Here is a 21,787-nt window from a genome sequence, read left to right as displayed (position 1 = left end):
TAGAAAAAAAATGGATCTTTCAACCGTTTAGGTGGGAAATATGGTAGGAACTAGGGAATGAATCTAATACGAGGGACTGCAAATGAGATAGCGAGAATCAAGTTGATGTGCAAATTTATTTCTTAATTATCTAAAAAGGTTATTAAACTGGAATATATTAATTTGGACAAAATTGAGAAGAACAGAATGGAACAGAAAAATAGGCAATAATGATAAAAAATTCACAGAGCTTAATATGATAATGGATATATTGCATGGTAACATATTATCTTGGTATTGGATTTCAACAGTCAACACTACTGAAATTGCAGCGGCTACCTTGGTAGGGATATGCACCAAGGAACTACCTCATTCAATCACATCACATATTAGAAGAAAAGTTCTTAATATAGACTTTGAAGGCCTCCTTGATGCCAAACCGTCTCGCCTATGTAGCCTTTTAAATCCTAAAACTTTGGACTGAATTGTAAATATTTGATGAATGATAAAATCTATGGTGCATATAAATAAAAAAAAAAACTTGAAATAATGATAAAGGGATACTTAATAGTTGAAACTTTTAACATTATTAAAGTCTTTAATGATAAATACATCTAAAATGTGATTTTTTATAATGTCAACTATTTTATTTTTATTTTTTTATTTAAAAAATTGAATTAAAATAATTAAAATTTACAATCCTATTAAAAATCTAAATATATTCAAACATATATATATATATATGTTAGTGGGGATCCCCACAGGATAGGGATCGGGGGCCCTGTGGGGCAGGGAGAACTTTATATATATACATACTAGTGGGGATCCTCACAGGATAGGGATCAGGAGCTTGAGAGTGCTCTCCCCATTCTCATCCCATTCAGGGCAGGTCCTCGTTAGGATTAGGGAAATGGGGAAAATTGCTATCCCTAGTAGAGACTTAGGATGATGGCTCATTTGATAGGATTTTATTAGGGCTGGTGGGTCAAGTGGTGGGGGATGAGTGCCTGTTGTGTAGCTCTATGGAAAAAAAAAGCAAATATTCAAAATACATGATAGATAATCCTTAATCTTGATAGATAATAGGGTAAAATATAAAAAACCCCCTTGAGATTCCTTACAATCATAAAACCTCCCATAAGGTTTCATTTTTACAAAATTCTCCCCTGTATCATTGAAAAAACCTGTAGTTACCTCCTTTTTATTATTGTCTTGGAGGTAAAACGTTGTTAAATGCATTAGTTTTTAGAGGTACCCAGGAAAGTAAAGAACAAGAAGCAGAAAAAAATTGTGTGATGAGTCTTTTAATTGAGGGCAATTTTGTTCTAGAAAATTAAAAATCTTTCCCACTCACTTTTTTTTGTCATTTTAAAAACATAATTGATTTTGTCAAATGACCAAACTTGTTCATTTATTTTATTAGAAATCCTTATATCTATCAATTCAAATGAATATTAATCAAAATCCCTCAAAAAGAATTTTTCACTTTTAATTAAAAAAAAAATCCAAGTTAGATCGGAAAGAATAAAGTAATTTTACTCTAGTGAAATCTAAGAAGTCTAAGAGGGCAAATCTGGACTTTTGCATTATACTAACAGATGCCCTAAATAGTAATAATATGAGAGAAAATCTAATAATGCCGGAAAGACATACCACGCGAAAGGCTTTAACTAATCAGTAATCACAAGATCAAAACGAGGAAAGCATCCTTGACCTTTCTCGGTAGAAAAAATTTCGATGGTGGATGAAAGAGCCACGTTGCCTACAATCCCTTGAAGTAAAATTGAATTCGTTGCCACACGTGATCATGAGACCATAGGTCCACAAATCACAAATGCACGATGCGGTGATGCAGAGATTTTTTTATTTTCTGGTTCTCTTCGTTCTGTCCACACATTTACTTACACACACGTAATGCACAACCAGAGACACAGAGATAGGGAGAATGGCGATGATGGCGTCGTCAACCCTCGTTTCATTTCAGAAGGTGCGCAAAGGCCAGTGTTAGTGGCCTCTTCTTTTCTTCGCCGTTCATCCATTTCTTCGTTACGACTAAAATCAATTTCCAAAATTGAAAATTTTTGCAATCACAGGGACTTCAGGTTTTCTGCAAAAAGAAAGATAGAGATCGAGATATTTATCCCTACAAGGTCATTGAAATTACTCCTCCACCTAAGAACCTTGGCATTCGTTGCTTTCCCTCCGTGAGTAATCTGAGCTCTTTCCTTGTTCTACTTTATATCATATATGTCCTACATTTTTTTGGATTATATTTCAAGTGAACGTAGAATGGTTAAACGGGTACTCTTCCCCGAGAGTAATACGTTTTTAGACAAATCGATCATTCCCGTCAGATAATGCCCCCCCAAGTAAATTGTATGGTTATATTATACATATCTGTAGGTTCGAACAGCAAACTTAATTGCAAATGTGATGTGAAAATGAGAAGAAAAAAGGAAAGGAGGAAAAAATGCATATAGAAGTAGAAAGGACTAACTTTTTGAATTTTCCATTTTTAAGAGTAACAGAGTCTTATCGTATTTGTTGTTTTGTAATGTAGAAGTTTATAGTGTTCTCTCCGTCAAGGAAAGAGGACAGAGATCAAGTTATAGTCTTTTTATGCATTTTGATTCAAAGCCTTACTTTTTTATGCATTTTTATTGCCTAGTTACCTAAGTGATGGTTGGTGGTTGCAATAGAACCTAGGGAATTGACCTGACCTAGGATTCATTTATTTGAAAAAATAAAAAATCCATTGCTTAGGTGACTAGGCAACGACCCCCCCCCCCGGTTGCCTAGCCTCATCATCCAAGCCTTATCCCAACTATATGAGGTTGGCTACATGAATCTTGTTTTGCCATTTTGCTCTGTTTAATGCCATGAGCTAGTGACCAAATTGATTGGCTTTGTTCACTTTAGAAAAAATAGAAGGACCAAGTTAGCAATAGGTTTAGTTCTGAAGTCTTTGATATTGAAAGAGGAGAGGCAGAATTATGTGGAGGTGTACAAGAGCAGCAGCGTTATGGACTCTATGGGAGGAAAGGAACACAAGAATCTTTGAGGGGAAAGAGCAGATAAGGAGGTTCCTATTGAATACCTCACAATGAAGTTAGCACAGTAGGTGAAGACATTAGACTTCAAGCTGTCAGGGGTGTGGTCCACCTGCACCCAAAACAAGCAAGATAGCGAGCAAGTGGACAGGAGATTAGTAAGTGGTACACAGTTTCACCATTCAATTTATACATGATACACCGGACTGTAGAAATGGGAGTGCAATTGCATCTAAGAAACCAAAGATAAAGGAGTGGAGATTCTATCAGGGAAAAGCTTATGACAGCAGTGTTTCGGGTGCAAAAGGCCTAAGAAATGGGAATTGATAGACTGATTATTGAATATGACTCAAAGTAATCATTAGCTGGTTAATGAAGAGCAGAAAATCTAACTGGAGCTACAGAAATGGAATTATAAGATTTAATTGGTTATCAATAGATATGCAACTAGAAATACAGTGGGTTCTAAAAGGTCAGCCAACAGCCTAATCGATGCGTTAGCAAAACAAGGGGTGACTAGACAAACAGTTCTTTTGGGCTCAATTGTAAAAAATTTGTAATGGGAGAGATAGCAGGGGCTATGCTCTCTAATTCTAATTGAATTGTAAACCACAACCTCTTGTTGTACCTCATTGTTTCTTAATTAACAAAATTTCTGTTTTCTGTTGCCGATCAAAAACAAGAAGTCTTGGATATCGAAAATTCTATTGGAGAAAATCTCCTTAGCTAATTAACCATTGCTGAGTAAATGATCTGTCCTCTTCCATGTAACTATTGCATATGGGGGCTTTGCACCAGGGAATTTCACAGTTGTATCTGTGGGAATATTTCTCTTAAGGACTTGCCAAGAAGGAGATCTTCTTTGGGATTGCCTGGTGCTAAAATCAATTGTCTCCTACCAGATTATCAGTTTGATCCCATTGCAGAGGCAGAGAACCAACTGTTGTTACTTGAGGTCCAGATAAATTTAACCTTTCCATTAGAGAATCTGATCTTATTTTCTTCTAGATCATTAATGCTGTGGTCATGGAGAGATCATCCAAAGATGCTTCTATTCCACTTGCTTTCAGTCCCTATCACTTCTAATTGAAGCCTTTATTAATATTTGGATCTGTCACTGGGTCCACAAGGTACAGATCTGCACACCATTTATCATACCAGAAGCTTATGTTTCCTTTGGAGACATCTAATAAAATTGGAATGATATTACCTTGACTATTCGTTTTGAGGGTGAAGTTTTGTTTCCATATCACTGTATCAGTTGGCCTTCTCTTGTCTAATAAAAAACGATAAGCTTTCAGATACTTTTTCTTCATATATTTATCCCCAAAGCCCTTACCTTGGAGGAGATGCCACCCTAACTTGAGTTTCAGAATGGGTTCAATATCTTTGATTGTTCTAATTCCTAGTCCTCCTCCTTTTAGGGGTTTGATGATCTTGGACCAAACAACCCAGTACTTGCACTTACCATACTTGTGCTTTTTCAAGAGAAAAGCTTTAAAAAATTCTTTCAATTGTCGGACAACATGGTTCATAAGGGAGAGGGCGAAAATAATGCAAATAGGATTATTAGAAAGGACAAGTTTTACCAACACCATTCTTGCACTCTGAGAAAGGGATTTTTTTGCTCCTACTCACCAACTTTTTAATGAATCAGGCATATGATGGGAAGGAAGAGGATATTTTTTCAAATGGCCTTGATATAAAGGAATACCCTGGTATTTTGTTGGGAGGGAAGCTCTTCTGAAACTTCTTTTAGAACCGATACTCTCTCCTTTAGTAATAAGAGATTTGCTGCAAATGAAAATTCAACTGTTGCTTCTATTTACTATTTGGCAATATGCCTTTTCATAAATATCAATGTATTTCAAGAAAACTTCTACTGATTTCTTGCTGCCATTCATAAAAATGATTGCATCGGAAAAAAGGTGAGTGACAGACAGATAGTTAATGATCTTTTCAGCAATTATAAGGAAGCTGGAGAGAGAATGCCTCCCTGAGGCAGGCCCCTTGTAGTAAATAAGCCTATCTTTTGGAAACCTGTTAATCATGTCTGAGAGGTGGCAATTGCAAAAGCAGTTATTCACAAAATGGGACCGATTAAATTTGAAACCCAAAGTTTCAAGTACCTTCCAAAGGAAGGGCCACTCCATCTTGTCATAGGCTTTTTCCATATTAAGCTTTGATTCCAAATTTGGTCCCACTTTGCCCTGGCTTTCCTATTCAGTGCCGAAAGCAGTTCCTTAGCAAGGAAAATCACCCTGTTCTTGAGATATCATCTTGAGAAGGACATTCACCAACCTGATAGCAGAGATTTTTGAAATAACCTCTAGCAAAGATGCAGAAACTTGTTGTACAGAATTCAACCAAGTGGTCATAACCTATGATACCTGAATACCTTTACATTCCTAGCATACCGGTATAGAACACAATAGATTTCTTATGGTATGATTTGCCATCTCCATCAAGAATTAAGCATTGCAGCTGCCACGTTTACAGTTGAGTTGCACCAATTCTCCCATACATATTTCCGATTCTTTTATAGGAATTTATCAACGTGAATTTTTTCTAGGATTGTTTGTGCCACCAAGGCATGCTACATTATCTTACTTTATCAATAAATAAATTAGAAGCTTCCCTGTTGAACTCTCTGATCATAGGTCATATATGAAACTTTCACTGTAGGGAGTACGAAATGATGAAATTCCAAACACCCAACATTTCATGTATGCATACAGTTTAAAACTGAAATTTATAATTGTTACCTCTTCCTTTTTCTTTCTCTTTGAGTTCAAAGTAAACTCCCATTTTATTTGTCACAAGCAACCCTTAGTGATGAAGAATATTGTAGCAACAGGTCAATAATGTTCTGTAGGAGTAGTTATATATGGAAGTTTGCATTAAGATATGTATCCTATTTCTTTTATTCAGTCCTGCTGAAATTGAGGGAAAAAAGAAAGAGCCCTTTCCATTTCCAATTTAGTTGTAGGTGTTTGAGATTGGCACAACTCAGGAGTCAGATGCTTTAATACTTAATTCAGAATTCAGATCCATGATCCTAGTTTCATCAATGGTTTTCTAATTGTAGTACAGTCCAATATCTGGTAATACACAAGGGCAGCTTGTCGTATCCAATGCTTGATTGAATAATCCATATTAATATATGGATTATAATGTGCAAGCCATGGGATGAAGGGAGCACAATATGTAGCTTTGCTTGTGTCCTGCATCTACATGTTGACCCTTGACCCATTGAGTGGATTGGTGGGATCATCATAAATTTTGGAATTTGGACACTAACCATATGACGGTTGCAGATGCAAAAGTTCTGTCACAACTTTCACATCATGGCATGAGAATACCCTCTGATTAATTATTTAAGTGCTGCAAGACACCATTAGAAAAACAAACCCCAGAGACAAAAAGCGTTTTGAGGCATTTTTCTTATTTTTCTCTTGTTTGTGTGTTTCTCTTTGGCAGAATATACATTGCGGGGAGAGTGTGACAATCGAAGGCCAAGCTTACACAATTTCAGCTGTAATTCATCGGTACCAACTTCGAAAGGGAAAGTATGAACCCAGTGAGAAGCGGCTTGATGTGCAGTCGACTGGGAGATACATTCTAAATATGTATCTGGAGAATCTGCTAGAGCAATCTTGACATTGATTGTTGCCTAAATTCAGAGTAAATTATTAAGTCTTCAGTCATTTTACCATCCATTATACATCGCCCCACCCTTCACCAGCAAATTAGATTGTTGCTTTCTCCCTTTTATGTGGGGGTGGGGGGTGGTTAAAGTGGATGAAGCTGTGTTACCTTTATAATATTCCACTTGGTCGGTGTGTATCAGTGTATGTATAGACTTAACATCTATAACCAAATGCCCGCTTCACCGTCTGGTGTAAAATACTTCCCTATTTGAATGTGAGATTGCTAGAAAATTGTTTAATAACTGAACCAGAATTCTGTTAATGTGTCATTTCTTAATACTAAGCTGAGTCCCTATACAAGATTAAGGCTACATTTGGCATTCCTTATTTTAAGGATTTGTCTCCTTTCCTGGTGTTCATAGTGACATTTAAACTACAAAAATGAGATACTAAATGCAGCTTAAGGGCCTGTTTGTTTGCTCTGAAGTCTGACATCTAAAAGTGTAATAATTACATTAAGACGCATATTGGTATTAGTGAACTTTTCTTTCTTTTGAACTCAGAATGCAGAGAATGTTGTTCTGAATTCTGAATTCTAAAAATTATCAAATATCCATTTTGACCCCATACAGGAGTGTTTTTATTTATCTTTTTGGGGGTATCATTGAAAAACAAAAAGTTGTATGATTATACTTTTAAGAGATAAGAGGAAACAAACAACCATTTTTCTCTTAAAATTAAAAGATTATTCTTAAGAGATAAGAATTAAGAGAAAACAAGCATGCCCTAAAAGTAGTTGTTGTTTTTAAAATCTCACCTAATGTAATCTAGCAATCATCGCCGAGGAAATGTATTTCAAAATTGCAGAACCACCATTGATTCCAACTATCATCGCTGAAAATCTCAAAACTAAATTATTATGAGATATCATAAGCAAAGTAATAAATACACTGTTACAAGTTACCACGAACTTCTTCACCTGTTTTGGTTTTAATTCTTGAAGTATCTGATATAGACAATATGTTTTCTGAGCTTTCTAGGCTTTCCAGTTCCTTCAAATGTATTCGGTTGTGTTTGGTTGCAGTGCAAATTTATTTGCACTAGTACAAATGCATGAGAGTGTAAATATAAAAAATGCAAATTCTTGTTTAATTTTGTTTTGGATTTTATTTTATTCTGTTTCATGCTTTAATTTACCTTATTTGTATTGCAATCAAACAAAAGAAGCTAAAATTTGAAATAAAATAGGTTAGAATTTGCATTGTCATAGTTTTACATCAATGCAAATTTATTTGCATTGCAACCAAACACAGCCTCAGTGATACCTTTTTTTGATAATAAAATTATTCAGTGACGATGATACAGGTCTCCGCTTTCGGGTTGTCGTCATCATGTGTTAATACCCTTTATGGGCTGTCCATGTCTCCATGACCTAACTAGTTGAGCTCATTCGCGAATTTGGCTGGTCTGGCTTGAGACTTGGACTCGATTTTAAAGCTCAAGAGCCGACTCCCAAATCCTCAAGATCATAATTTAGTTAAAAAGCTTCACCTCACCAGATCCGAGGGAAGCGTCTAATCAGTTGGATTAGGTACCCTTATGTTTTCTACGCAACCTGAACCTCTATATATATCTGCAACTTGGAAGAATGATGTTGTTGATGTCCACCCATCCAAATATTGGATGGATTAGTTCCAGATTCATCACTTCAATCTGTAATCTTGTACTGGTGTTACTTTAGTTATTATTAGTTAGCTCCAAACCCACTTTCCTCAGCTGAAAAGTTTGAGCTTTATTAAAAGGGGAGAGGACCCTAACCCTACCCAGTCACACTCACCCAAAGCAAAACCTGACCTCCTGGCTCCTGGACGGTGGGCTTCACTCTATAGTCTCTATACAATCAATCAAATCCACCTATGCAGCCTAACCCAAGACTCAAGCCTGAGCCCTGAGCCGAATTGTGCAGGATTGACATGAGAATGGGATAGAGTGCTTACTAGACAAGTGGCAAGCTAATGACACCCCCACGTTATATACCGCCGTAAGGTAGGGGGGTGGAACCCATGTGCGTGCGAGTCAGTAGTTTGTTAAGCCCCAGATCCTGGATTTCCCGCCGTCTACACTCTACAGATACAGCCCTATGGGCTATGGGCTATGGGCTATGATACCCTAAATTTATAAAACAAAAGAAACGGATAAGTAGACGACTGTACAGTGCAGATTGAAAGTGATTGTTTACTTGCGTCCCAACGAGGTGGGGGATGAAGTTGAAGGAAAAGGTTTCTGAGAGCCAGCGCTTTCCACGTGTAGAGGGGGCTAGGGACGGGCCCACCAGTGAGAAGGAAGGGTAGGTGTTGGGCTTTCTCTTCCCGGGCTTGTCTGCCAATACTTAAAGCGATCATATGATATGATCCAAAGCCTTTCGATCACTGTCGTCGTATTCTTTTGGACAACTCAGGAGTCTGGACATATGAAAATAAGCGCATATCTTTCTTATCCTCCCGTCCTGACGTCAATGTGTTGCTCCTCCTTGTCCTTACTTTGCCCCAATCTACTCCAGTCAATCAATTAAGTTTTAACCCTCTTCTCTCAGACTCCGGATCTGCTTCCCACAACATATTGATGATGGTTCATCCAACGTGGTCAGTAACTGGTAAGCTGAGACTGAGGTGGGTCCGTGCCGTACGGGGTTAAGCGAGATAGAGAGTTAGCTGAACACAATCCTGTTCAAAAAACTGTGAAACCAATTAAAATACACAAAACATTGATTCAACCACTTTACTATGGGTCTCATCCATTCTGATTAAGCATTGGAAGCGTATTTTATTATCATGCGCAGCTATCCACAACTTCACATGCATTTCGCCTTTTCCTTCCGGTTCACGTGCATGCATGTGACACCTCTCCATCTGGCCTCTTCCCCCAAAAAATATGTTATATTTATGATATACTAATGCTGTGGTAACTTAACCTCATGTGAATGTGATTATTTTAAATTAATCTAAATCCAACAAGATTAAAAAAAAAATAACTTAATTAATTAACCATATATAAACCATTTACCTTTGTCTAGTGGCTACTGGCTACTCTTCACTAGATTCCGAGCAATTGGATATTTTACAGTATTGCCTTTTAAAACTGCTGGGATGGATGGCAGTTGAGCTGTTGAGAGCTAATGGTCTTCGCGATGGCTTTTGACCATCCTTTGATTTTAAAAAAATCCCAATCCAATGGTCGTTCGCAAGTCTCGTCCAATCCCGGATTAAAAAACCTGTCCTTTCGTAGAATGGACAGGGCAGCCGACTGTTGGACTGTTAAGTGTTAACGTTATATCATTCATTTTATTGCGGTAGACAAAATACTCTTCTTAGTTTGGGAAAATTCCACTTTAGTACTTAAACTTTGGGGTTCTGTCAAGTTATTATCCCAACTTTCAAATGTGTTATTGTAGTACCTAAATTTTTAAAAAAATGTTCAGTTTATCTCTACCGTTAATCATTATCTGATTATCTGATGGCATGTATAACTTAAAATTTTTGAAAATATCAAAATTATGTTTGAAGAAGATATTATTCATTATCTTCTACCTTAAAACTATAACTATTCATAAGAAATAAACTAGCAATGAACTCTCTGGCGAAATCCTGAATAACTTGTCTGCAACATCCAGGCTTCAACTCATAAACCTCTCATTCAACTGGCCGGTTCACCGGAGAGATTCTGGGTAGCTTCGGGAACCATGGGATATGCATGGCCACGCCCATCATGCACGATTCTAAGCACAGAAGATGGGATGCTCTTTACGTTGTAAGCCTTATGACAATAACGTATGTGTCATGCCATTGCCTCGGTATCAAGATGAGCAAACTTTGCTAATTCCAAAGCACTCCATGCTCAGAAGAAGAACAATAAGAAAGATGCAAAGGGATGCATGCAACTATGCAAGAACTAGGATTGTCGTGGCTACAGCAGATAGCATATAACGCTGTTCTTGATTCATCAATATTCAATAAATAGGTTGCCTGTTGAATGCGGACACATACTGTGCAAACAAATTGGACCTAATAACTTAGGTTAACACAAATTACGGACAATTCATTCCACCTTGCCAAAGTAGTAGACTGCATTTTCTTTTAACCTGTGAAGCAAACCAGATAGTCAAGACCCTGTCGATAGCCATACGATGGGTATTATCCAAAGTCGGCCTGTAGTTCATATTCATGATTAGATAAATGATAACTAGTGATTTACCATTTTTTAGCTTCTCCAAATTCTTTCTTCTAAGCAACTAAATGCTAACAATTGAAATCAAATGATTGAAGAATGAGTTATTATTTACACCTTTTTAATAGGTGATTATCCATACAAACTTACAAAGGATCAGCACCATTAAATGAATTGTTTGCGATCTCCCACTAGAATTGGAACCGATCTCCACCGGAACAACACACATTAAATGAATTGTTTGCAAGTCTCAGCTCCTTTAGCATGAAGAGGTTACCGATCTCCGCTGGTGATGTGCCAGTAAATGAGTTACCGGAAATATCCAGCATTATTAGGGTCAGGGTCGACACATTTGTCAAGGCACTAAATGTCGCCTTTGATGGTGGAACAAGGCCCATGAAAGCATTAAATCCAAGCATAACGATTCGCAAGGAACCGAAACAGAGAGCTTATTTTGTTGAAGCGAGAGAACCTCAGACTAGTCTGGGAAGAGCTCCTATAGCCGAAGGTATTACACCTCGAAGTGCATTGCCTTGAACGCTTAAATGCACGAGCGAAGAACAGTTTGCAAGTGCAGAAGGCAGAGTTCCTCCCAGCATATTCCAATCTAGCCATAGGTACTGAAGCTGTTGAAGTCCCCCGAAATTAGCTGGGATCTCTCTGGTGAACCAATTGAACGAGAGGTTGATGAGTTGAAGCCTGGGTGTTGCAAAGAAGTTATTCGGGATTTCGCCACAGAGTTCATTGGAAGACAAATCCATATACTGAAGATTCTGCGGGATAACACCAGAGTTTCTTCAGGAGAGAATAACAAGGGTTAATTTATTTTGGATGAACAGTCTCAAGTTAGAAAATAACGAATGTCTTCCTCTTTTGAAGGGTAGTTTTGATATTTTCGAAAATTTTAAGTTACATATCACATAACTGACGATTCATTAATACCAGGGACCGATTTAACACTTTTTAAAAGTTTAAGTATTATAATAACACACGTTTGAAAGTTCGGTACTAAATTGACACTACCCCAAAGTTTAAGATATTAAAATGTAATTTTATCTTTTAATTTTCGGACAAGTACGAAATACACACGATGCAGAATTTTGAATTTCAACCCACCTTACTAGTAGCCCTTTCCCCCTATAAATCACATCCTGCCCGTGAATTTGACATCAATTCACGGTCAGGATGCATTCTCCCTATACTTTGGACCTATAAAATTTTGATCTGTGCTGATTGGTCATTCTCCCTTTAATTTTTACCAGGAAAACGCATTAGACTAATAATACATATTTATTCGTGCTCTATCTCTCTCTGATTTTGTTTCTGTTAATTATTCTACTAATTCATTTTTTAATTTTTCAGTAAAAAATAAAAATCCCTCACGCAGGTCGCAGTCTCGGTTGGCCAGTCCTATAGAGAAGAGAGAAAAAGAAAAAGACGGCCTGAAGTATACTTGTATATTACTATTAACAAAGAACTGAGAAGAGAATATCCGAAGATAAAAGACGGATCGCTTTGCATTGCAGTTCATTTGCTTGTGAACTTGGCTTGGATTTGTCTAACCTCTCAAGACGAGAAACGATGAATTAACAGAAATTGGTAGGTAGAGTTCTCCAGCCACAGAGGCCAGCGAACTCCGACTTCTTGCTTCGATCGGATCCAATAAAGCCCTTCTTTTAAGGGAGAAAAGGGAAATCTTTCTCTCTTTTCGAGCTCTGAATGGTCGCATTAACTTTCTAGCCATGAAAGATCGCCCCTGCCGCATTTTAAGATCTTTTCTCTAATCAGCTAGGTAATCTCAGTTCTTTCTCTTTCTTTTTCTTTCCGCATTTTCTCTTCTCTGGGCTCTATTTTCTTTTGCAGTGGTCGGCTTCTGTGAAGTCTAGAATTTTGTTTCTAGTCTTCATTCGATTGCGTATACATTGATTACATCTTCTTCTTCTTCTTCTTTTATTCGTGGCGGGAGAACGTAATCTTTGAGAATCGTCTGTACTGTCTAAGTGATAATGGTGGTTTCTTTAACGTGTCTATACAGATTGGGAAATTAGATTTTGAAGAAAAAAGAAGAAATAGAAAATCTTTGAATTGCTTGGTGTGAGCCTCGTTCTGAGTTGATCTTGCACGGCAGAATCTCTGTCTTGATTCGTCTACTCGCAAGTACGGTTTTAGTTGAGTATCCTGCGTTTGATGGCTACACCTTCGAAACTACAGACCGCCCCCTCTCAAAAACCTATGGTTGCTGACTTGAGTAGCAGTGCGTCGGTGTCGATGCCAGATTGCTCCAAGGAGTTGCTGGCCGATAGAATTCGTTCTTCCTTGAGACTTCATGATTCTGCTCCCTCTTCCAGTTCTAAACCTTCCCCGTTCTCAGCAAAACCACCGCCACGGTCTTCTTCCAAACAGCCGACGAATGGAGCCTCCTCTCCTAAATGTGCAACTGCAACTGCACCGGATCACAATACCAGGACGGCTGGCAATCAAGCGACTCCTGTTATCCATCAGAAGCACTCCCACAGGACAGTCGAAGGTCATTTGCAAAAGGAAGACCTACCAAGTTCGTTTAAAAAATCGCACAAACACAAGGGACAACCTGCAGTTGTGGATTTAAAAGATTGTCCTACCGAAACCATGAATGCAACTCCTAATGAGAAGGTTTTAACAGAAACAGTTCCAGAGCCGGAACCTTGCATCAAACATCCCATTGATGATTCCAAAACTTCTCACTCAAACTTCTTGTCAGAGCAGGCAGATTTTGTTTCAGGCCCTTATAAGAAGCAACATAACAGTCAATTAATATCACAGTCGGGCATCAGCCATTGTCCTAGTCCTGATAACAGTTTCTACACGGCAACTCAATTCACAGAAGCTAAGGACAGTTTTGCTGCCACAGAAGTTAGTGATTGTATCAGCAGTGTGGAAAAATCTAGTGGAAGTGCCAAAGTTAGCAACTCCTGTGATTTTGTAGAGAGCAGGAAGACTAGTATCTGCAGGGGCAGCACTGGCAGTGATGTTAGCGACGAGAGCAGTTCAAGTAGCTTTAGCAATGCTATATACAAACCACACAAAGGGAACGATAGAAGATGGGAGGCCATTCAAGCTGTTCGATCTCGTGATGGGATGTTGGGGTTGAACCACTTTAGGCTTTTGAGAAGGCTAGGCTGTGGTGATATAGGTAGTGTTTACCTATCGGAGTTGAGTGGAACTAGAAGTTATTTCGCCATGAAGGTTATGGATAAAGCAGCTCTAGCAAGTCGAAAGAAGCTTCTGAGGGCTCAGACAGAGAGAGAGATTTTGCAGTCTCTGGATCATCCATTCTTGCCCACTTTATATACACACTTTGAAACAGAGAAGTTCTCTTGCTTAGTGATGGAGTTCTGCCCAGGAGGAGACCTGCATGCACTACGTCAAAGACAACCAGGAAAATATTTTCCTGAGCATGCAGCCAGGTATAATCCCTAATTAGTATATTCTTTTTTTCCCTTAAAAGTAGCAAATGCTTCAAAAGCAATGGGCAGGAGAAATATGTAGATCCAACTCAATTTTGAACTATCTATATAAAGTTTACTGCCCTGTACAGATGAATGGGATGGCATAGGAAGAATAACCTTCTGCTACTTTATGTTTGAAAAGAAAGATGCAAATATATTATGATGGGTAAATCTATGTTGCCAGAAAGACATGATACCTGAAGAGCTTTGACCAATCCCCCCCCCCCCCCCGGGGGTGAACTTTGATGAATACCATCTGATTGCTTACCACTTTTATGAAGGTTTATGGATATCATAGTTGAACCCCTTTATTATTAAATCACACATGCATGTTTGTAAACATTACTAATATAAATATTTCTATTCATATCATAGAATATATTTTAATTTTGTCATTATCCTGATCCTATGCCACTTTACCAGACTGAGATGATCTTTCCCTTTACACAGATCTTTATGAGTGTCTCTAATCGTCCAAACTGGTTTTTACCAGAGCCATTTGTATTTGATTTTGAATCTTTTCTGGATACCATCACAAAAGAGACACCTTTTGAATGGCCTTCCAACTCCTTATGAAATCCACCATAAAAAGTTATCATAAAACAGCATGACCCGATCTCATGTATATAACATAACTAATTGGTACGACAGTGATGATTGTGGAGTGTAGGTAGTTGTTACAAAAACTAAGACAAAAAAGTTGCAATTTCAAAGTCAAATTGCTTCTCAAAGGGTCAAATTTAGAATGACATATTGGCTTAATTTATTGAATTAACTTTGCAATCATGGTGCAGATTTTATGTGGCAGAGGTTCTCCTTGCTCTGGAGTACCTACACATGCTTGGGATCATTTACAGAGACCTTAAACCAGAGAATGTTTTAGTGAGGGAAGATGGCCATATAATGCTTTCAGATTTTGATCTCTCCCTAAGATGTGCAGTCTGCCCAACACTGGTGAAGTCCTCAAACACAAGCATGGACTCAATAAAGAATTCCTTCTGTGTTCAGCCATCTTGCATTGAGCCAACTTGTGCAATCCAACCATCTTGCATACAACCAACATGTTTTGCACCACGTTTCTTTTCAAGCAAGTCCAAGAAAGAAAAGAAATCAAAATCAAAAAATGAAGTTTATAATCAAGTAAGCCCACTCCCGGAGCTTATTGCAGAACCTACAAATGCTCGTTCAATGTCCTTTGTGGGCACTCATGAGTACTTGGCTCCTGAAATCATCAAAGGTGAAGGCCATGGCAGTGCTGTAGATTGGTGGACATTTGGGATCTTTCTCTATGAGCTTTTGTTTGGAAAGACTCCATTCAAAGGATCAGGGAACCGTGCCACTCTCTTCAATGTGATAGGGCAACCCCTGAGGTTTCCAGAATCACCTACTGTGAGTTTTGCTGCAAGAGACTTGATCAGAGGTTTGCTTGTTAAAGAACCACAGCATCGTCTTGCATATAGACGTGGGGCCACCGAAGTTAAGCAACATCCATTCTTTCAAAGTGTGAATTGGGCACTTATCCGGTGTACCAGTCCACCAGAGGTGCCAAAGCCTTTCATGATGGACTTGCCAACGACAACAGAGGTGCCAAAGGCACTGGCAAATGACAAGATGCCAGGAATGGATATGAAACCTTCAGGTAATTATTTAGAGATTGATTTCTTTTGATTCTTGTAATCTGCACCAACTTCATGGTATTGTGGTTGAATGGTTCTTTTCCATGGCAAGGAGATCAGAAATTGTAGCTCCTCCCAACTACACAAGTAAATTCTCTTTATTTTCAGTAAGCATGACAATTCCTGCTGAAATGAGGATAGAACTTGCTGTTCTTTCTTATCCGTCAAACCCTGCTCACTGATATTGTAAATGATGTATCTGATTGGAAAGTCTGGAAGTTTTATCATTATTCAAGGATCCCATACTTACTCATATATACAGAAATTTTCACTTGCTCACACTGAAAAATCAGCCAATCACAGTTAGATGGAACCTATTTAAATATCTTTACTATTCGGAGATGTTGGAATGAATAATGAGGAGAGCTTCGGTTCATGATCATATGATCTAATCAATGTAGTCCTAAATTTCAACTATTCAATATTGAATTTTTGGTTTATATGCTAGCCTAAGGCCTACTGCTTCTCTGAACCAGAGAATTTAAGTATATTGTCTGTATTTGAAATTTTGCATACCTCAAAGCAAACGTTCCACAAAGAAATTAAAAAAAAAAAAAAAAAAAAAAAAAGATAATAGTTACTACTGTTGAAAAATATAAGGTTCTACACCAAATTGTGGGATCTTTGAAACCCTAGCTACTTCTCATCATAAATGAGGTCCTTATCTTATAACTGGAAGCTTGTATCAACTCAAGGATGACTTAGATTTATGATTTGAATAAGATACAGAAGAATTAGATAATTCTGATCAAGATGTTCAAGGTGTGACACCAAGTCCAACATGTTCCTAATTCTGCAACTTTTTACTGCTATTGATGTGGGGCCCATTTTATTCTGATCTGGAGAGTCCATTAAAAAGGATATCTAGAACGCTTTAATTAAACATCTCATGGTTTGACATGCAGTTTCCCTGAATTTGGGCTATATGAAGGGATGTTTATTGTTATTTACAGATTAATTACACACTTAAACATGCCTCTTTAAGACTTTCTTAGACTTTATGGATACAATTAGAATATTGCAACTTCAGGAAGCATAACATTACTTTAGACAAAGGGCTGGCGATTGTGAATTCAGAGTCTTGGCCACCATGGTGAGAAAAGGGTACTTAAGTCCAATGACTTCAACATTTTGTTAGTATAGACTCTTGACTTCCTTGTTGCCACTGATGCTTGATGATTTGGATACAAGATAAGATGATTAAATGCCCATTTGGGAGGGCTTGATGATTTGGATACAAGATGAGATGATTAAATGCCCATTTGGGAGGGCTTTCACACATTGGCTTTTGGTGCTGTATGAGCCAAGAAACCTGAAAAGTCATGAAGGCCTGTTTGGTAAAAATCCAGAAAGTCGAAAATAGGTTTACACGAGCCCAAAAATCAACTTTCCAGTGAAGCCATCATAGGTATCTTCTCAGAAGCGGCTCTGTCAACACAGCTCATCACCGCAGAAGCCCTCCCAAACGGGCTCTAAAGCTAAAGTTATTCGAATTCTTTTTTATTTTGCCCCATCATAGGCACAGAATTGATTGATAGTTCAACATTCTTGATGAAAGGATTTGCAGCATTCAATGAAAACTGTTAAGAACTTGTAGGAAAGTCCTTTTAGATCTGTCATTAAGAATTACTGATCATTTTATGTATTCCCACTTCAAAATTTATAGACAACATATGTTTGGTCATTGTATGTTATATAAAAGTACTCTTTGCAGTAATACTAAATTACTAATACCATGAGCAATAAACTTTAAACAGAAAAGAACAAACTGGGTATACAGATAAATTGAAACAAGATTCTTAAGATTTCTAAAGATCCTTGAAAACTTGTTGACATTTGGAAGTCAGGTTGTTGTTGTGGCTACAGTAGGGCACTTATACTGTAGTCGATCTTGTCATTGGTTAGTAGGTATACGGATTGTTGGGTCACCCACAAAGTGATTGTTGTGGGTGGTTCAGTGGAATGCACACACCCACAACTTTCTAGTTCCTTGTCACAATTCATTATCTTTAATAGTATCTTAAAAAATTTTCATATAGAATTTTATATATCATAGTATCAGATTTTGAGGAAAGCATCATATAGTCTTAGAAGCATATGCCTCAATAAATGACTGAAAAACAAACATTCAAAGAAGCTCCTTTCTGCATTTTGTGTCATTTTCCGCTGTGCTAGAGAAGGATTCTATCCCATCATCTGTTGTCCTACAACTACAACATTTCTGCAACCAAAGACAACGTTGACGGTTGACCTCACAAAAATCTGCGCTTTTTTTTTGGACAAATTTACCATCCCCAGACCCTTCTCAACCGCCTGCAGAAGTAATTCAATCCGTCAGCAATAAGTCCTTTGGGAGTTGCAATGTAAAATTATTCATGTTACGATAGGAGCAGGAAACTTTTCTGGAAGGCACGAAGGAAAAATCAAGTGATCAAATGAATGTCGGCATCTTTAGGTTCTCTGCTCCCAATAACTGGAGAACAATAACGCAGAGAGTGCAGAGGGATATTTGAAGCCCTGCTCCTTTAGCTTCCAAGCAATGGCTAATTAAAAGCAAATATCAACTATTAACGAGATGATTATGTGTGAGCACTCCAATTGAATGGTTACAGGAGAGATTAAGGGTCTCTTTGGTTTGCAGTCGGAATTAGAATCAGAATTGTCTATTCCCAGCATAGTCTGTTTGGTTATAGAAATGAGAATAAAAATTGGAATCAGCAGGAATGGAATTTCATTCTCAAGGGAGGGGGGAGAGGATGGTCATTCCTTTAAATGAGGGAATGTCTTTCTACCAGGAATAGAAATGAAATTTCGATTCCACTCAACCAAACAATTAAAAATTCAGTTAAAATTGGAATAACCCATTCCGAATCCAATTTCAGACCCCTAATCCCGCAAAACAAATGGGCATAAACCACCAGACCATCTGAAAACAGAAAGTGAAAAAGAAAGATTTATGAGCTACTATGTGAACAGCATCATGAAACCATCTATTTATTTGATTACTCATGTTACTAAATATTGTCGACGAGGGACTAAGGGATAGATGACTCAGAACCATTAAGAGCCCAACAAAAAAGAAAAAAAAAAAACAATGAATCAGATTCAATTGTGAAAAAACTCAAGCCTTGGTTTCTATGCAAAAAACAACTGCAGATGGGATAACTTTCAGTTCCACTTCCAAGATGCCCCGATTGACATGACCAAACCAAGGTTCAAAGTTTTGATACAGTTCGACATGCCAAATTGGATGTATAGGACTTTGTATCGACACTCTTATATTTTTTAGTTTTTTTTTTAAGGTGTGACTATAATATGAAAAAGATAAAATATCTGAAAAATAACTACCCAATAAAATGGAATCATAAACCTGATAGCAAATAAAATGTTATTTATCAAAATTCATGGATGGGTTTTAATTGGTCAAAACACATCATAGATTTACCCTTTTTTTCAATATGTTCAGAGGGTCAGCTAAAAGCCTGATTACCTCTAAAACAGGTCATACCCTGAAACTCCTTACATTTCGTATATCGGTGAATACTTATCGGTTGATACGTAACAAGATTTTGGACCTTGGACCAAACCACTGCAGCAGCATGAAAACAACCAGTATCTCTCATAGCAACAAAACCATATGATCCTTCCCAGACCCAGTCGTTTTTCAAATCCCCCATCCCGTGTCTTAGAAAAACCAGTTTCCAACCGATATACTAATCTTCTCTGTAAATCACCGAAGAATAGACGTCTTCACGTATTCCTGGCTCACTTGCTTCGATTGGTCTAATGAATGACACAAAATACCCGATGATCACTGGCTTCGATTGGATAGAAACTCTGTAAGTTCACGATCGAAGTTATAATTATTTTTAGGCTTTTTATAGTCCACTCCACCTCAGAATTCATTTATTAATTTTCCTTAGCCTCAGAATTCATTTATTAATTGATTAATTCCCCAAAATGATATTTACCCCTCCCCGGTGAATTGGGAATCTTTTTCCTCGACACTGACCCGAATTGTAATTCAATCAATTTAACTCGGTAATAAAAAATGTAAGTCCGGTCAGGTTTCGTGGGATTAGGATACTCCTGACGAATTGGGATTAGCTGAATGCTTATGCATAGCAGGCTGTGAGAACAATAATAATACCCAATGATAAAATAAACGGGGCTCAGACTAAGAAGGAAAAAATACACCCGATTCATGGTTGTGGGGTATATTATACCCTATGTATTTTATAACTGATGTGGAGTAAGGTTTAAAATATCGATACAGGGCGATACTTTGGCGTATCGATACTGTTTTTTATGTTTTTTTATTTTTTGAAACTGATTCAGAGGGGGTGCTTTAAGGTCGGTCTACCCCCCAAATCACTAATCAACCCGAAACACCCCTTGTAGAAGCTTCTTTTTGATAAATATAAATGACAATATAATGGGTTCAGGGTGGGAATCATATATCTCATCCCTGATTCTGACTTTTAAATTAATCTCCATCCCCGACCCCAATCCTCATCAGGGAAAAAATTTAGCCTCCACCCTCAATCCCCAATGGAAGCAGATTCTCCATCAGGGATCCAAATCCTCACATTTTTTAATTAAAAGTTTGTTTTTTGAAAAGAATTTATTTAAAATAAAGGATAAAACTAAAATATAAATAATTTTATAAGTAACATAAATAATATTATATTTTTAATATATATACATATATTTAATATATACTAGTAAAAGTGTATGTGCATTTGCACATGACAGTATCTCTAAGACAAAACTATTTAAAATTTACGGGGCAGTTTCTGAACTTTCTTAAGTGGTCAGTTTCTAAACAGTTATAAGTGGGTAGTTTTTGAAGTAGGAGTAAATGACATATATATCCTCTTTATGCCCATTGTATCCTTGGACAAGGGGGTTAGAAAATGTCCAATGAAAATTCCATAAATAAGGGGCATTCACTCTTTTATAGGTAGTATAGGTAATTGGGATCAAGGTGGGGTGGGGACTTCATTCCTCATCGCTGTCCCCATCCCAGATTGGGCATCCCTTTTTAATCCCCATACCCAGCAAGGCAATCTCCATCATTGTCATCGTCAGGTCGGGGAGGCCAGGTACACAATGGGGATGAGGAATATTGCCATCCCTATTGATAGATACTACTGATATATATAAATTTAAGGTTTTATTTGATTTTTCTTAATTTATGGGAGAAAATGGTGAATATTTTTTTAAAATATGAAAAATGGAGGTATTTTTTGATCAATTAGGGTGTAAGAGAAAAGGGTAAATAAAGAAAATAATAAAAACTCAAATGGGTATTTTGATAATTTAATGTATTCCATTCGAGAGGGAGATATTTGTGATAAAATGAAAGTTTAAAGGGTATTTATTACAAATGAAAATTTGTGAGGATAATTGCCACTGATTCCAATAGACGCAAGGCATGAATGAGGTAGAACCTACAAATGAATAGTTCCGGGGAAACAACATGCGTGATCAAGAGCCCATCTAAAAGCATCAATTGATCTTTGCCAACAGCTGCACAGATGTCGTGGATTCCTTCACCATTGCTGTTTTGTAAGTTGTAAAATTCTCACTGCCCTCTCCTATCCTATCTCTACAATTTTAGGTGTCGATCACACAGCCATTATTATTATATTGTCGCTGCTCCAAAAACACCAAGAACAGAGGAAAATAACGTGTGCGAGAAGCCTACTTTAACTAGA

General features: G+C 37.5%; 2 protein-coding genes across 2 annotated transcripts; both read left to right on the top strand.

Moving 5' to 3' along the window:
• Nucleotides 1–1,807: 1,807 nt before the first annotated feature.
• On the top strand, nt 1,808–7,050 carry LOC104591487 (uncharacterized). Its single transcript, XM_010250331.3, has 3 exons — nt 1,808–1,966; nt 2,073–2,183; nt 6,510–7,050. Exons 1-3 carry the CDS (start codon nt 1,925–1,927, stop codon nt 6,687–6,689), a joined length of 333 nt encoding a protein of 110 aa, XP_010248633.1. The 5' UTR covers nt 1,808–1,924; the 3' UTR covers nt 6,690–7,050.
• Nucleotides 7,051–12,347: 5,297 nt separating this feature from the next.
• On the top strand, nt 12,348–16,320 carry LOC104591488 (serine/threonine-protein kinase D6PK-like). The gene is made up of 3 exons (XM_010250332.3): nt 12,348–12,695; nt 12,939–14,349; nt 15,186–16,320. Exons 2-3 carry the CDS (start codon nt 13,091–13,093, stop codon nt 16,057–16,059), a joined length of 2,133 nt encoding a protein of 710 aa, XP_010248634.1. The 5' UTR covers nt 12,348–12,695; nt 12,939–13,090; the 3' UTR covers nt 16,060–16,320.
• The last annotated feature ends 5,467 nt before the right edge of the window (nt 16,321–21,787 follow it).

Source organism: Nelumbo nucifera, chromosome 4 (assembly GCF_055504915.1).
Source record: "Nelumbo nucifera cultivar China Antique chromosome 4, China Antique-T2T, whole genome shotgun sequence".
NCBI lineage: Eukaryota > Viridiplantae > Streptophyta > Magnoliopsida > Proteales > Nelumbonaceae > Nelumbo > Nelumbo nucifera.
Note: the sequence above shows the minus strand (reverse complement) of the source record. Positions and strands in the feature narration are given on the sequence as shown.

Coding starts and splice junctions, on each gene's coding strand:
- LOC104591487 (XM_010250331.3), top strand. CDS start 1,925: ATGGCGATGATGGCGTCGTCAACCCTCGTTTCATTTCAGAAG. Junction 1,967..2,072: donor CCCTCGTTTCATTTCAGAAG/GTGCGCAAAGGC, acceptor TTGCAATCACAG/GGACTTCAGGTTTTCTGCAA. Junction 2,184..6,509: donor GCATTCGTTGCTTTCCCTCC/GTGAGTAATCTG, acceptor TCTCTTTGGCAG/AATATACATTGCGGGGAGAG.
- LOC104591488 (XM_010250332.3), top strand. CDS start 13,091: ATGGCTACACCTTCGAAACTACAGACCGCCCCCTCTCAAAAACCTATG. Junction 14,350..15,185: donor TTTCCTGAGCATGCAGCCAG/GTATAATCCCTA, acceptor ATCATGGTGCAG/ATTTTATGTGGCAGAGGTTC.